Consider the following 16,656-nt stretch of genomic DNA (forward strand, 5'->3'; position numbering starts at 1 on the left):
GTCCTAATGTGTACACCATGCAGAATGTTCAATATCATTGTTGGGCATTGATTTCTTAATGTAACTAATCTTTGCGTATCTTTGATGCCTCTCGTATCAGTAACATGTAAAAGTTCAACTGAGTGACAACATTTGGAAACTACTGGAAAATGACAGTATCTTCACCCTACACACACACACACAATACACACACACACACACACACAAACAATTTACATTTGAAATTTGCAGTGTTGTAAAATAAAGAATAACCAGAGAATTCACCTCCCTATTACTCTGTGAAATCTGTAAGTCAAGACCAGATTCCTGATCGTTCTCGTTTGCGGCGGACGATGGCGGCTACATCTTGCTTGAGTGTAGAGACGCTCTGTTCCAGTTGCTCGGAGAAGTCCCTCAGTAGACGACTCTGCTCGTCCACAAACAGTCTGAGCCCCAGTAGATCTGACTCCTCCTGGAAACAACAGGAACACATAACCTCAGAACTAACATCAACAGTTTGCCATAAATGTGCAACACTACACATGTACCGTGTGCTCTAGGGCCTAATATTAGCAACGCGCTCATTATTCTACTCTACTTTTCCAGATTACTAACCACAAAAAACATAACACACCGCAGATTTGATTATAAATTCCATGACTTATGAAAAAATGCCTTTCCTGCCTGGTTTTGCAGATGTTTCTTGCTCAGAGTTTATTTTTTGCTAAAAGAAAAAAAAAGACTTACAATGATTGTAAATAATACAAAAAAATACAAAAAGTCTTGTAAAATAAACATTTGTAAACTCCTTGAAATGTTAATAAATTTCCTGTATTGTCATATTCCAAATATACCGATCTTAAAGGAAAATCTTTGATTTAAGCAACACAGTAGGAAAATTATTCTAATCCACATCAGTTTGTGTGACAAGCTCACTGTAAAATTTGTCACTTAATTTGTGTGTCTGATTGTGTATTGTGTTCGATTATCAAAGGTTCAAACAAGGCCTTCTTGTAGTAATGGATACGTACGCTGGGCCTGTGTCTGCGCAGACGCTGCAGCTGACCCCTGACTGACGTCATGCTGTGGTAGAAAACCTTGAGAGCACGAGCAAACTCTGCATCGCAGCTGGGACGCACCGACCGACCACGCATGCTCTCCCCACCTAACACACAAAAAGGGGCAAAGGTGTCATATAATCTAATATTTTAGGTTTTATGAATGGGAATATTTTGGCATGTGACTTTTAAAGCATCTTTTAGTAACTCTGAAAAGTTAGTATGGATGTGATGTAAATGGTAGTTTTAAATAACATAATATTAACTTCAATCTTGGTGTGCATCGTGTATATTTCAGTTACCATTCCTGGCTGCGCTGAGTTGTTCTCTCAGACTTTGATTTTCTTTTCTCAGTGAAGCATTTACACTCTTCAGTTCTTCCAGGTCCTGCTGAAGAGCTCTCACTGAACAGCTGAGCTCTGCAGAGTCTACAGGCTGCAACAGATAGAGAGACACACACACACAAGGCACACACACACACACACACACACACACACACACACACACACACACACACACACAGTCCAGTTAATGACATTTTTGCATTATGGTTGTTGCTTGGAATTTGTCATCAGAAAGGGAAAATAAGTTTGAAGAAACAAATACAGTCAAGTGAAGTCCATCCTTTGATCTATGATTTTACTATTTTATCATGTTATTGGAAATACATAATGTATGAGGTTACACATGTATTTCTTTCATAGTGTCATATCTAGACTTAGAAACACATGAAAGTCAAAGATCATTTTTGACGCAGGAATACAAACTCAACATTAAACTCACTGTTGTGTCCGTTGGGCCTGCCTCCCCGATGATGAAGATACCCTCTGTAGTCATCCTCACTCCCTCCAGAGATGATATCAGGTCAGTACAACCCTCTGGAACAGGAAGTCAAGACTACATTTACAGTTTTTTAATACTACATTTTTAAATATCTGCTTCCTGTCATTTTCAGCTGCTGTTGTGACAGGAGGTAATAAACTCCAGTGTAAAATAAAACATTCATAACTAGGTTCGACATACTAGTATATTTTAGATACATTTTTACATACACCCTTGTAGTACATATATTCACTGAAGTTCCTGAGCTAAAAGAAACCATATTTGTTTCCTGCTCTCAGCCAATATACAGTACAAAAAAAAAAAAATAAAGAAGAGTCTTGCCTAATCATCTGTCTATCACTTCACTCTCACCTTGGAGGCCCCAGAGCTCCAGCACCACAGCGCTGCTCTGTAGGTAGTCCAGCAGACGTTGGGAGGTGTGAAGGGAGGCAAAGTGAACTCTGTGATCCAGCAGAGGATTGACATTATGCCACACAGCCGGAGTGTAGAGAGGCTGGCTGCAGTCAAATAACCTGAAACTGAGAGAGTGAGGGGAGGACAAGGGAAAACAAAGGCAAATGTCTCACTTCTGGACATATTAATTCGGATGACAGTAACACTCCCCATTACTATCATGACACTACTGGATATGAGCACACACAAATATTAAAACTGTGATTATCTTTTATGACAAATTCATTTTTCACTCATTTTCGTTTACTTTTCTTATGGAATATTATAGTATGACTTTTTAATAACATTTTTTATGGAATGCTATACAATATCTTCAATGGCATTTTCAATTCAATTCAATTCAAACAACTTTATTAATCCCACTAGGGGCAGTAAGTTTAGAGGAGCATGTAAACAAACTACACAAAAACCCCACAAAAAAACACACATAGCAGCTTTCACAATATACAATTAGGCAAGGAGCCAAGGAGGTGGGATAAGAAAACAGTGTATGCAGTAAAATATAAACCACACCTTACAGGTGTATAGCATTCACAGGGAAAAGTCTGACCGCCGAAGGGATAAAAGATAACATACGAAACGTATGTTTTTGACTTTTTGGCTTACAAATTTTCTTTTGCTTAGTTTTTTTTTTTTTAACTTTTTATGGAATACTATACAAGGACATTTTTAGGCACATTATACAATGATGTTTCTTAAAAAAATTAAGGAATATTATACTATGACTTATTTTGGAATATTATACTTATTACTTTTTTGGCACACTTTTCTTCTGACCTTTGATGACATCCCCTTTTACATGATTTTTTTATATTTTAATGGCATAAATTTTATTACATACCATATTATGACATTTTAAGGGCACAATATACTTTGACTTTTTGATAACATTTTAATGATGTACTATAATATGACTTTCTTATTACATACATGAAATGCATGCATGTTCACTGTAGTTGTTACTTTATCTTGACCTCCAGTTCCTGGGCTGTAATTTATTGTAGGGATTCTCGCTGTCATTCCTGCACTTCAAAATTCTCTTAGTGCATTCAAAGCCTCAACATGCCTCACCCGATTTGGACCCCTCTGTTGCGGGCCTCCCTGATCCAGCGCAGGCCACAACACTGTTCCAGGACCAGCTGGAAGTCCAGTCGTCGACCCAGTAACTCAGACGGGTCAATCAGAATGTCATCCTCACCCAGAGGGCTGGAAGGTAAGAAAGATTATTTATCAGTGTATCTCTTTGTGTTTAATAGGGTTATTTGCAATGTGTGTGTATGTCGGTGTATGTGTGTGTGTGTGTGTGTGTGTGTGTGTGTGTTTGTGTATGTGTGTGTGTGTGTGTGCGTGCGTGCGTGCGTGCGTGCGTGCGTCATACAGTCCTGCCGAGGTGCAGGGGACCAGCTGTGCTTGTAGAATGGCCTCCTCTGTGCCCTCTGACCCCAGTACCTGCACACAGAGATTATCAAGTGCAGGATACGTGTTAAATAGGAAGAAATTCATTGTTTGTGCATTTTTATGGTCTGGTATTTTGAAAGGCCACAGTCCTTCACACTTGGCAGACTTTATTTGAGAAGGCTCAAGGTGTCCAGAGGTTGAGCTAAAAAGACGACCTTGCCTAGTCAGGACAAAGGGTTACTCAGCACTGTTCACCTTTCATTAATGTGTGTGTGCACATACTCAGTGTGTTTGTACCTCAAGCTGCTCTTCTAGAGAGATGCGGAAGGCCAAAGACTGAAGCCAGAGGTGAGCAGTGCCCAGAAGTAAAGGCTCTACAGGATCCCAGAATGGGTCTTTCTCTCTGGGTAATGCAGCTGTAGACAGACCCTCTACTCTCTGACAGCGACAATTAAAAACTGATCAACATTTTCCTTGAATTGCTGATGGTCTACAACATTGAAAAGGGATCAGCAATTACAGAAACATAAATGATATCTGTCTACTGATTTGTAAATTGTTTTTTTTTTTACAACTTTTTGAAAAACATGAGCAATGTTGTTTAATTTATTGAATTACAATGTCTCTGCTCCTCTCAGCCTGATGTTGCTGATAGACCTCTTCCATCAGGAATTTACGGTTTACAAACTTGGCCTTGGACCACATCCACACCTGGGGAGGGAATGTGACAATAGTTTAGACAAAGGAACAAAAAAATCAAGACCACAACTCAAACCTACATTGAAATAATAAAAGCATATAAGCTGGGGTACAAGAGATACATAAAGACAGACAGACCAACCTGTTTTCTTCCCACAGATGTCACTCTGACAACAATCTCCTTCTTCAGATCATGTCCTTTTGAATCTGATAGTGCCAGATTCTTGATCTCCAACTTAAACTCCACTGCCTACAAACATGGCAGACAATAAATTGCAGATGTTTATTGTTCCTGCACAACAATGAATACATGAGATCCCAAAAACAAAAAATACATCTGCTAGATAATTTCCAAACAACCACTGCCAGAAAGAACATATCAATCCAAAAGTTACAGTTTCTTGAAAAACAGAGGAAGACACAACAATAAAAAGCACTGAATGTGTGAATCTGAAGATGTGTTGCATGTGTTTGTGTTACCTTGTTCAGTTCCTGGCTCATCTGATTGGCCTCAGCCACCATGGGCATCAGTTTGATGTAGTCGTAGAAGACGGCCAGCAGACTGGGGTCTGTCTGACTGGACCCAGCACTTGACTCACCTAAACACAGACACAAAGAGATAACATCTTACATGTTTCCCATTAAAGATAAACCTCCTTTACTTCCACCTGTTGATTCTCTTCCTCACCCAGATGGATGCCTTCAGCAGCAGCCAGCTCAGACTGGAAGTAGTCGTAGTCGTAGCGGCTCCAGTCATCCCCACCCCTCTCAGAGGGATAACCAATGAACAGATAGGTGCAGTTAGAGCCGAGAACGAGGCGGTCCTGAAGGGCAAGGAAAAAAACAAATACTTTGTCTTTGTGGGAGAGAAATCAATACACTAATGTATTGGGATATTTTGCGTGGCAATATTGTATTGATATACATATACAGATTTTGTATTATATAAGTTATGGATATTGCAAATGCAAATTTCACTTTTGGTAGCCTGTGAGATTAATAAAATTAAATGGTTTTCTCACTAGATACATGTATCTGCAGTAAAAATGATTGAAGTAAGATGAGCATACTAAAAACTGAATATATTAGATATGTTAACATAGATGTTGAAAAACTTTTTCCTTATCTGGCGGTTAAAAAAGGTGATATATTGCAATATGGTGATAGTGATATCACAGCAGGTCCCACCCCCAGTACGCATGTCACACAGTCGCATCATAAAGTTTGATTATGTGTTGAGACCAACCAGGTGCTGCAGCTCTGTTGTCTGGGAGACAGCGTTGCCATTGACAATGACCTTTGACCCTGACAGCGGGGTCAGAGTTACCCGCCGCTGTTCATTCCTGAATACAGCATGACGCTCGTGGATCCTAACAAACAAAAACACACATACAGTACATGAGCAAAAACAAACTTGTGTTTGTAAATTTAAAGATGAGAAAAAACACTAAGCTTCAAGCTTACACTTACAGTACTTACTTTTCTTTAATTTTTTAAGCATTAAATGTTCTGCAAAAATGCAAAGGCTTTTTTCCCACTTTGTCCTTGTGCGGACATAAAAGGTTCAAAAGTGTCGCAGAACATACAGCTTATCCCAGCATACACTTAGTCGAACACACATGAAAAAGTCCCCAATCAATGACACCATCCACATCCACTTTGGACATCTTGCATGAACTGTGGAGTCTCTAACTTTACTTGCATTGGTTTTATGATGTTTAAATTCTGCTGATGTGATACTGATGTGATGAAAACTCACCCTAAGCCCTTGATAGAGATGGATCTCGGGGAAGAGTCACAAAGGCCAACGTCCCATTCACCTGCAACACAAAACAGTATTGATGAGTTGTAACGAACACGTTGTGAACATGTGATGTCTCGAGAGGTCGGGAGCTTTTCTCTTGGAGCTTTGGAGGTGCAGGTGCAGAGAGTCAAACATTACTTTCCAACTTAAGCTCACTGTATTCAGTCCTTTTCAACAGGTAAACTTATTTCCTGCAGACTAAAGTTAAACAACACAAAACAGGTATGTAAAGCAAAATACTAAGTCACCATCTTCTGGGTAACATAATTAAAAAAACTATCCATGTTAAAAACTCTGTCCATGTTAATCGTTGCCTCTCCTCCACATGCACTGACTCCCCCTCCAGTTCACCTCCCTCACTGGGGCAATCCCTGCTTACTGTGGGTCTTGTAGTCTTTTACTCAATGCCATGATGATTTGTAGTCCCAGCTGTCACCACCGGGAGGGAATGTATTTCCCCTCAGTGACTCTAGCTCTCATGACATCACAACACTTAAAAACTGAGGCGATGAGTCCTTCAGGTTGTGATAAAGTGCTCAGTCACTTTGGCTCTCAGGGCCCTCTTACCTCTGTGACATTCTTCACTCCCAACACCTCCCTCTATGTTGAGATGAATATTTCACTTTCCTGTTCAGTTCACCTTTTAAAGAGACAGACTCACCCTCCTGAATGAAAAGCTTGACCACCCCTGACAGCTGAGCGTCCTCGTTGATGTTCAGGATATAAGGATGCATCTGCATCATCCTCCGCTCCTGACAAAGAGACATTACAGGTGGCAACAGGAGTAACGGTATCGACTTAATACATTAAACCTTCACAAAGTGCTTTTACGCTCTGTGCTTACCGGTTAACCGAAGCTCATCTGAAACTATGGAAACTCCTGAGTGTGTGCACCTCCAGTGGTGGACAAAGTACACAACTCTATTACCTGAGTCAACGTATAGATACTCCTGGTCAAATATTACTCCAATACAAGTAAAAGATGCGGAGTCAAATTATTACTTGAGTTAAAGTACTGGAGTACTTGCTTTTAAAAATATTCAAGTATTCAAAATACTTTTTCTGTTTCCTTTCAATTCATTGTTGTATTTAGTCATAGTACATTGACGGATCCTACTAAATCTATAACAACCCACAGAGTGCACTGATTTGTTTGTAGAAGCAAGTAAAGCAAGTAGACAAATCATAATTTTGTAGGCTAGATGAGTTCAACTGTTTTGCTCATTTTATTTTATTTAATCTGAAGCGATTTAAAACTTCAACTCGAAACAAGCATTAACTACAACAGGACTCACAACAGAATCTGAACTGAACTATCAGATTTAATTTGGAATAAAACATGTCGACAGTACATACACAAATTCTACTTATATTACACAGCATTGCCAGAAATGTGAAACAGCTTGCGTCTCCTCTTCACCTGTCTCTAGTGATGAGCTGCCCTATTGGAGTAGAACATGCAAGAGGTAGAGGTACGAGAACACCATGTCGACGGACAAACCACACACAGAACTGAACAGTTTATGGACTTTTGATTTTTAGAAAATAAATAAATAAATCCACTGACTTCAAAGCAAATGTAGAGAGAAATGTATTGGGAGTCGAAAGAATAACATTTGTTATTTGTTATCTTTCAAATGTAGTGAGACAAAGTAGTAAGTTTAAAAAAAAACCCAACAAAACTCAAGTAAAGTACAGATGCTCACACACGGTACTTAAGTACAGTAAATGTACTCTGTCAATGTCCACCGTGGTGCTCCTCTGATTGTTTATTTGACTGTGTGTGTGTGTGTGTGTGTGTGTGAGTGTGTGTGTGTACCTGTGTAATGTTAGCGTACTGTTGCTCCCAGTCCTTCAGCGCCTCCTGCAGGTGTTGTTCCCACAGAGTCTGTATGTCTCTGCTCTGGAGCTCATTGTGGGACAGCAGCTGACGAAGCTCCTCTGAACACACACACACACACACACACACACACACACGTTGACCCTGAACTGCTGAATTATTTTCTCTTCTATGCTTGAAGCACGTCTTACTGGTCTCGTCGTTGGCTCTGCGTCCCTCCTGGCCCAACCGGCTCAGTCGTTGCAGGAGTCTGGCATTCTCGGCCTTGAGCTCTTTAACTAGACGCTCAGTGGGGCTCTCGTTCACCACTGCTCGGTTCTGGATACGCTTTGCCCTAAAGAGGTCAGAGAGGTGTGGACATAAGAGTGAGGGTTGTGGATGGGGCACAGGTGGGACAGAGGAAAAGAAAACAGGGGAAAACAAAGATGCAAAAATAAATGACTCAGAGCAATTGGTGCAAACGTTTTAGCATGGTTTTTTTTGGATGATGGGTTACACTGCATGAATTCTTTGTACCGCTCAGCATAACGCAGCGTTGACAGCGACTCCTCATAGCAGATGTCAGCAGGACTCAGCGTGGCAATCTTGAAAATAAGATAAAATCCTAATTCAGAAATGACCACATTACTGAACATAACGCAACATCAGTGTGTATTAGCACTATTTCCTATGAAGTGTTTGTTACCATCACAGTGCGACTGTTGCCTCCCAGTGCAGACTGCAGCAGCTTGGTGAGAACTGAGTCTCTGTAGGGAATATGGACGACCCTCTTCCCCACCGCCACATCAGCGAGAGCGCTGCAGGAGAGGAGAGGACATGAAAGACGCTGATGGACCAGAGTGATCAAAAACTCGATCAAACTGACCACCAGGCCAACCTGATCACATTGCCCAGGGTGGTGAGGCTCAGGTTGATGGCCGTGCCCTCTTTGAGTCTGTCAGCCTCCGACCCTGACGACCGCTGACGCTCACTGCCAGCCAGGTCCACCAGGTTGATGTTGGACTGCTTTGTGATGCTCTCTTTGGAAAAAATCTGACAGAAAGTCAACAACAAATGAAATGACTTGAAGATAGTCATCTGACATCTGACTGTTGGGTCATATGCGGTTAGTTACTGAATACAAATTACATGACATTTTCTGTAATTGATAACATTTTTTTTCAAAAGTGACATAATCTGAATATTGAAAATATTGTACCTTAAGTATCTAAAAACATTTTAAATGCCAATAAAATGCATTTTAAATATCCCAGACTCAAAATGTTTCATAAATCCTAATAAATAAAAAAACATTAAATCATTAAGAAAAATCAAATAATCCTTGACAATATAACTATAATCTTTTTATAATCAGGCAACAATTGCTTGAAAAAAAGAGTACATTTTAAGTGTGTTGATACTATAAGAGTCAAATCTTGATCTTAGACACCATGGATGTAAAATAATAACTGGATACTGAACAACAAGATGGCACCTTTTCAGTTTAATGGAACTGGTCCATACCCCAAAAGTGTCCAGTTTCTGGGTTTACTTCCACAGTATGTGACCCACTGCATGTGCACAGTGGTGGTTCACTCTGCCCGCGAGTCATAGACTTAAAATTGCTTTGCATGGTTTGAGGAAACTCTTACAATAATAAATAAAGTCTCCATGGATCAAAAATTCATAATGGAAAGTGCCATAACTTGATTGCAGTTCAGGGTTTCCTCTCAACAGTTTAACAAATGTTTCCTTTAATATGATGGCCTGTGGGGAGAATGCTGCATTACCTCGAGTGGCCACTGGGAAAAACTGGATGCCAGACTAAGCAGTGTTCCAGGGGAGCCACTTACCTGTTTGAGCTGGAGGATAATGAGCATGTGTGAGCGACTACTGTTGGCGTTCATGTGCGTGGCAGCGGTGGTTCGAGTTCTGGTCCCCTGTTCCATCAACTGTTCCACCTACATTTTAATATTCACATTTAAACATGATTTCAAGTACAATCACTAACAGAACCAACAGAGGGATCCCAAAAATATCCAGAAACATCTGTTGTAGCTCTCATTTGTTTCCCTGATAGTTTTTATATCATAATTCTATGTAGCTCCCCTACACTGTCTCACAGTTTGTTACTGTATGCAGAAGTGTTTCTCTCCATCCGTCCCTCTACCTGTTGTGCGCTGTCACACGGGACAGTTCGGAGACCCTCCACATAGAAGCCTCTTTGCTGCTCCTCTCTGACTCTGAGTCCCCCAGGAGTACGAGACCCCCGAGACAGCAGGTCAACCACCTGGACAACAGAGGACCAACAGAGGTGGGACCAAGTCACAAGTCTTTGCAATCAAATCCTGAATAAAGTTCCAAATCCTAAATGATGAGTTTCAAGCCCCAAACAAATCGTAACACACTCTTTACCAAATATTATGTCATTTTACAAGAGTAATAATGTTAGCTAAGCATTAGCGCACTAGGTGAATATTAGCCTCGATTTACCATTTTTTGTGTAACTTAAATCATCAAAGAAGTTGGAAGGCGTTGCTTGTGTCTGTAACTTTCAATTTATACTTTTTTATGTACTGCCATTTGTAATTTGTTGACAGTTTTTGTACACAAACAAAGTTATCTTTGGTATCATTATGGTGCTCAGTAACTTCGCACAACTTCAAACAAAGTGGATTAGGAAAATTAAGAGTCGACTTGCTGGGAATGTATAATGTTTATCTAAGTTTATTTAGGAAATAAACCGATTTGTGGGGAACTTTTTAATATACTATTGCTTAACATACTTTTTAATCTTTGGGCTTGGAGTGAAGGTAACAAACATGTTCAAGTCAAAAGGCTCCAAGTTACATCATGAGTCATTGGTGTTTAAGTCCAATTCAAGCTTCAAGTCTTTTTGATTTTTGTCAAGTCAATGTAAAATGATGATATGTGATTTGAGTCCAAGTCTTGTGACTTGAGTCCACACTGCTGTGTACAAAAGCAGTGGCTTCCAGAGAAAAGAGATATTACAAACAAAAAAGCTAAACTGAAAAAAATAAAATGACAACAGCTGCTGTTACCTGCTCATTATAGATCTCCAACATACTGAAAAAGACCTGTGGAGACATCAAGAATAAAGACGTTCAGAATCACAAACACCACACCACACACCCATACAGACGACACTGTGTGCTGTTTATTTATGATGACCTGAAACACACTCTTTACCTGACACTGTCTGCTGTCCTGGTTCTCTCTGATGGCCTGAAACAGTCGGTCACAGAGTTTAGGAACCAGGCCTCTGTTGGGTCCGTAGCCGACCATCGAGTAACTCTTCCCCGAGCCGGTCTGCCCATAGGCCAACAGTGTGGCATTGTAACCCTGCAGACATCATTTCAGGACTTTTACTATGAGAACAGATCTAAAGTCGACAGACAGCAGAACCTTAAAATTGTTTTAGTCCAGTAGCACAGAACAAAGTCAATCTAATCACAGAGCTCTGTGTTAAAGATGTGAATGAATCTCCAGCTAAATACATGATGATTGCAACCTGCAGGGCATTCTCCAATATTCCCTCTCCAAGGTCCTGGAACACGCTGTCCTGGAAACAGAAGAGATTTTGTCAACGCTCACTCACTCCAAATTTATGCTCTCTAGATCAGTGGCTCCCAACTGGTCCATATTTCTCCTGTCATTAGTTCAACATCCACTCATAAGCAGGATGACGACATATTCACAAAATGTAAACGTGGGCTTACAACACAATGAAAGTCAGTCAGTCATTTTCTGTAACCACTTGTCCTCGTAAGGGTCGCAGGGGGGGCTGGAGCCAATCCCAGCTGTCATCATCCGACACATGGAGACAAACAACCATACACACACACAGTCACACCTAAGGACAATTTAGAGTCACCAATCAACCTGAGCTGCATGTCTTTGGACTGTGGGAGGAAGCTGGAGACCCAGGAGAGAACCCACGCAGACACGGGGAGAACATGCAAACTCTGCACAGAAGGGCCCCCGACCAGACCAAACCCCGTTCCAACCGGGATTCGAACAAGGGACCCTCTTGCTGTGAGGCAACAGTGCTAACCACAGAGCCACCGTGCCGCCCACAATGAAACAAGACTTATTGCAAGATTAAAGTGCAATTTCTTAAAACATGGTCGACAAATTGCACTGCAAACAAAATAGTGCATATCAATGCTTCACGATCAATGACATAAAATGCTACAAAGGCACAGCATGTTAACCCTGTAAAACATAAACAAACTGGCCTGAAAGCAATGAGCAACTTTAAAAGAAATAGCCCAAAAATTTGTAAGAAATGTATAAAGTTTAGAAGAAATTTCCTGAAAATTTGCAAGAGAAAATTAAGAAAAAAAAACAACAAAAAGCAAGCAAGGAAATGGCCCAAAAGAAAGTGCTACAAATATATGTATTTCTGTAACATATATACACATCTCTTTTTTTCTTTTTTCTCTTTTTTTTCCTCTTTTTTTTCTTGTCAGCCTTTAGTAATTTATTACAATTTGTGGGACATTTCTTGCCAAGTTCCTCATTGCCTTTTTTCCCTGTTTTTGAAAGAAATCAGACCCATTTGCTCGTGTTTCAAACGTTTTAAATCCTTGTGAAAGGTGTCTGAACACAGCACATGAAAACTGATATCTAGGTTTAAAGGTACAGACCTATGTCTGTACTTCAAAATGCTCTACCAGAATGACTTGGGGCCAACCTGATCGGCATATCGGCCCCCGGGCTCTTCGGGCACAAACAGGCCACCACGGTTTCGTGTGAAGCCACTGTGTGACCAGTAGGCGTAGTCGAAACAAAATGAACGACGACTCTGGGAGTCACGCGGGTCCTGGATGGTGATGGAGCTCGACACCATGGAAACAATACATCTGCTGCCTGCCTCCCTCTCCCTCTGAAAGGAGGGAGGAAAAGAAAGAGGATGAGAGGAGGAGAGAACAAGGCTGAGGGAGGGAGTTAAAGACTGATATTTAAAAAGGCGTTAGAAGAAATGACCAGATGAGCAACTATGTGAGAGTCGGACACTTTAGTGTGAATCAGCACTGGGGGAGACACCTCAGGTGAGAACAGCTTTTTCATGCAATTTTAAGATTTGGGGCCGTTTTACCTCCATAACATGTCTTCTGTGGGACTTCTGGAAACAAAAATTAAGATTTTCCTCTTCCTGCTCCTGTTTGTTCATGGAATGTGTGTAAGTGTTAGGAGAAAAAAGCCTATAATGGGTTTTTGTTATTGTTTTGAAGATTATACACTGACATGAGCAAATAAAACAAATATGCATGAAAATACAGGTTCAGATGTTAATTTTTATTGCAGCATGCAGCAATAAAACATGCAAAATGCAAAACACGCATGCAGCAAAGGGCTGAGGTTGGATTTGAACCTGCAGTGAGGACAGCCTCCGTACACGGAGTGCTGCTCTATCCACTGAGCCACCAGGTGCCTCAAACTATTGTGTTTTTTTTTTTTAAGTGGGAGCCAAAAATCTCAACTTCAGTAGCATTTAAATAAACTTTTTAGTTTTATTCTTGTCTATATTCTGAGTGTTTTTTCAAAGTAGTTTTTTTTTTTAATTCATAGCCTCATTTATAGAAATTTTTACTCCTAAACTCATGGAAATTTTTTTTTTCATGCCCGTCGACAGTATTTTATAATTTATGGAGTAGTAAGAGTTATCCAAAATTCTTTCAATAAAAATCTTTAATTCTAATATGATAAAGTAAAACAAGAATTTTACTAGGGTTCCTACAGCTTAAGGCAAGAGGGATTTAATACTTTTTTAGACTTTTTTTTTTTTACTGCCACTCGGAATTAAATTTAACACTCATTTTACAATAACTGAAAGAAAAAGTAAGCATGAACCAATATTAATTACTAAAGGTTAGAGAATTTTGCAGAAATATTTATTGCAAAATAAAACATGACTTTTAGGTGATGTTACTGGGAGAGGCATTTTTTTTTTCAGCTGTATTAGATAGGACAGATAGTGTGGGGGGGGTGGGGGTGACATGCAGCAAAGGGCCTTGAGTGGGAGTTGAACCCGAGGCTGCTGTGGCAAGGACACGGCCTTTATTCACAGAGTGCCTGCTTTATCCACTTAGCCACTGATGCCTCTGATTTTGGACATTTTAATACCAAACGAGGCCTTGTCTTTGGAATTAATGAATCCAGTGCCTTTAAGACTTTTTCACAGATCTGTGGGACGTCTGTTCAGAGTTTTGTTTGGAAATGTATTCAAATCGGTGTATTTTTAAATCGAAATAAGAAAAAAAATAACTGTCTCACTGTAAGAAACCAACTAGGGAATCTCTATTAGTCAAACATTTTACCCTGTTCACTTGGGTGTTCCCCCTTAAATCAAATCTCTGCCTCAAAAACACTGAATGTGTTTGTAGGCCATACAATATCCTCTTTTCTTGTCCTTAATAATTTCAGTTGTATTTTCAGAGGTTTTACCCAGGCTTTGCAGTCAGTGTGTACACAATACAGAGGGATATGTCAGAGAACGAGATACCATGAGATTACAGTACATTGCAATGAATAAACTGCAGGAAAACAGGCAAATAAATGACAGAGAAACAGTATAAAATAAGAAATGGATGACAGCTTTTAAAAGACAAACTGTACATACTTCACAAAAATGACTGAACACTGACCTTGTTGAATGGTCGGACTCTGATGGCCACTTTGACACAGTCTTTGCTGTGCATGTCTGAGGCTTTGGCCCTCATGGTGCGGCCGGCAGGTATCAGCGCAGGAGACTGGCACAATGAGTGATCAGCTCCCTCACACAGCGACGCACGGCTGTGTCGAGTTACACGTTGACATGGACACAGTCGGGTCAGTGTGACGGGGACTGTGGTGCCTGTTAGGAAACTCCTCATGAGGTTTTACTGACATGACAGGGAAGAAAAAATGTTTAGTATACATGCAGAAAGGTGGACGCGACCCTAAACACTTGAGTCTAAACTAGAACAATGTCAATAGATACTGTGACAAGCTGAAATAAAATATTCACAAGCAGCCTAACTTGTGATGAGTTATCTAATAAAAATCATCAGCATTTAATATGGGGAGAAACATGCTTTTTATTTACCATGTTATTATTCCCCACACTGGTGTCTCGTCAGTAAAGTGAAACCGTTAAGATAAAGCCGGTTCCACTTTCACCTCCTCCCACTATAAATAATTCATACAGGGCAGTTACACACATTAACAGCTACATTTATGGCAACATTTCAGTGACATTTCTGAAATTAAACTTCACCCAAACAGGCACATTTTTTATATTAATCATAAATCCTGACCTGACATTTACAAAATCTACGGTGTTTGATTGACATCTGATATCTGAGCAGGGTGTCTACATGCATCCAACATTTAAATTTGATGCTTTATTAAAGACTTTTTCAGGAGGGTTTTAAATAAAATATATGACTGACCTGTGGAGAAATCATCTTTTTCTTCTTGAAGCGCTGCAAGTGATTGTAAACACAGTTCCCACACATTTTCTTAGACAAAAATTCAAAACTTTTCAAGGAACCGTAGGAACAATTTTTGTCAGACATGTCAGATTCATATTCTCTTCACATAATTTCAGCTAACTGGTATACATAAAGGAAGACATAGAAAGTGGGAAGAAGATGAAGAAACGTAGGTGAAGGTAAAGGAAACCTCATCTTTACATATTAGAGCTACAACAAGTAAATATGTCATTTTGTTAAATTACTTGGAAGGTTATGCACAGAGGATTACTAACAATTGCAATGCACACAATAAAATTCTATGACTTCTCCAAAACTTTCAATTTTTTTTTTTTTACTAATTCCATGATTTTTACAAGCCTGGAAAATGTGACAGTGAAATTCCATGCCTTTCCAGATTTCCTGTGACTTTGAGGACCCTGTATAAAATTAAGAAGTAGTTTTGGTCAGAGGTGGGTTTAATGAAGGTTATTAGAGTGAGTTGGGTTAATCCGCATTTTGCCAACAGGTAAGTATAAGAGACAAATTAAGACAGATAAATGAAATTAGATAAAATGTTTGTGGCAATTAAAACCTCACAAATTCAAATTTAAGAACACTGAAATATTTTAGGGCCTAACATGGATAATTTTTCTAGAATTTTATGAAATCATAAGCAATGTAAGTCTATTTAAGGACCTGCAGACACCTTGTCTGAGGCAGCAGCAGGATCACTGTCTCCACTTTTTGTGAAGGATAATTAGACGCTTGCAGCTCCTTTCAATCATTCACTGCACACCTCAGCAGAAAGGGCCGTGTGGTCCAGTCACTCCTTTCGACCACCAAACTAACGAACACATGCACTTAAACTGAGACAATCAACACCAGAAGTAGAAAATTATTCAAGCTTAACCATATTTATCAAAGAGCATCATCAAAAATAAGACATTCTACATACATTCATCAGAAAATAGCCTATATGTCAGATGGTGGTTGCCATAAATTTAATTAAACAAGCCTATTAACATGTTCGAAACTATTTTAAAAACTCCAAACCAATGTGCAAGTCTCTTTGTTTCTGTCACACTATACAACATCCCCAGTACATACAAAAACAGTCCAAAT

The 16,656-nt window shown here is 39.8% G+C and overlaps 1 protein-coding gene across 1 annotated transcript; it reads right to left on the minus strand.

The window, feature by feature from the left end:
• Positions 1 to 292: 292 nt before the first annotated feature.
• kif28 (kinesin family member 28) lies at positions 293 to 14,952 on the minus strand. The gene is made up of 27 exons (XM_042487828.1): positions 14,725 to 14,952; positions 12,771 to 12,962; positions 11,586 to 11,636; positions 11,264 to 11,416; positions 11,116 to 11,151; positions 10,224 to 10,343; positions 9,907 to 10,014; positions 8,952 to 9,106; positions 8,760 to 8,871; positions 8,591 to 8,658; positions 8,266 to 8,408; positions 8,054 to 8,175; positions 6,896 to 6,986; positions 6,190 to 6,250; positions 5,677 to 5,800; positions 5,119 to 5,254; positions 4,911 to 5,029; positions 4,573 to 4,680; positions 4,350 to 4,442; positions 4,029 to 4,169; positions 3,712 to 3,782; positions 3,405 to 3,539; positions 2,232 to 2,398; positions 1,821 to 1,915; positions 1,340 to 1,472; positions 1,011 to 1,144; positions 293 to 451 (listed from the first exon to the last, which is right to left on the minus strand). The coding sequence occupies exons 1-27, from the start codon at positions 14,950 to 14,952 to the stop codon at positions 293 to 295; spliced, it is 3,255 nt and encodes a 1,084-aa protein (XP_042343762.1).
• Positions 14,953 to 16,656: the final 1,704 nt, after the last annotated feature.

The sequence above is a fragment of the Plectropomus leopardus genome, chromosome 1 (genome assembly GCF_008729295.1).
Source record: "Plectropomus leopardus isolate mb chromosome 1, YSFRI_Pleo_2.0, whole genome shotgun sequence".
Classification (NCBI taxonomy): Eukaryota; Metazoa; Chordata; class Actinopteri; order Perciformes; family Serranidae; genus Plectropomus; species Plectropomus leopardus.

Coding starts and splice junctions, on each gene's coding strand:
- kif28 (XM_042487828.1), bottom strand. CDS start 14,952: ATGAGGAGTTTCCTAACAGGCACCACAGTCCCCGTCACACTGACCCGA. Junction 5,030..5,118: donor TGCTGAAGGCATCCATCTGG/GTGAGGAAGAGA, acceptor GTCTGTGTTTAG/GTGAGTCAAGTGCTGGGTCC. Junction 4,170..4,349: donor CTGAGAGGAGCAGAGACATT/GTAATTCAATAA, acceptor TGTCGCTGTCAG/AGAGTAGAGGGTCTGTCTAC.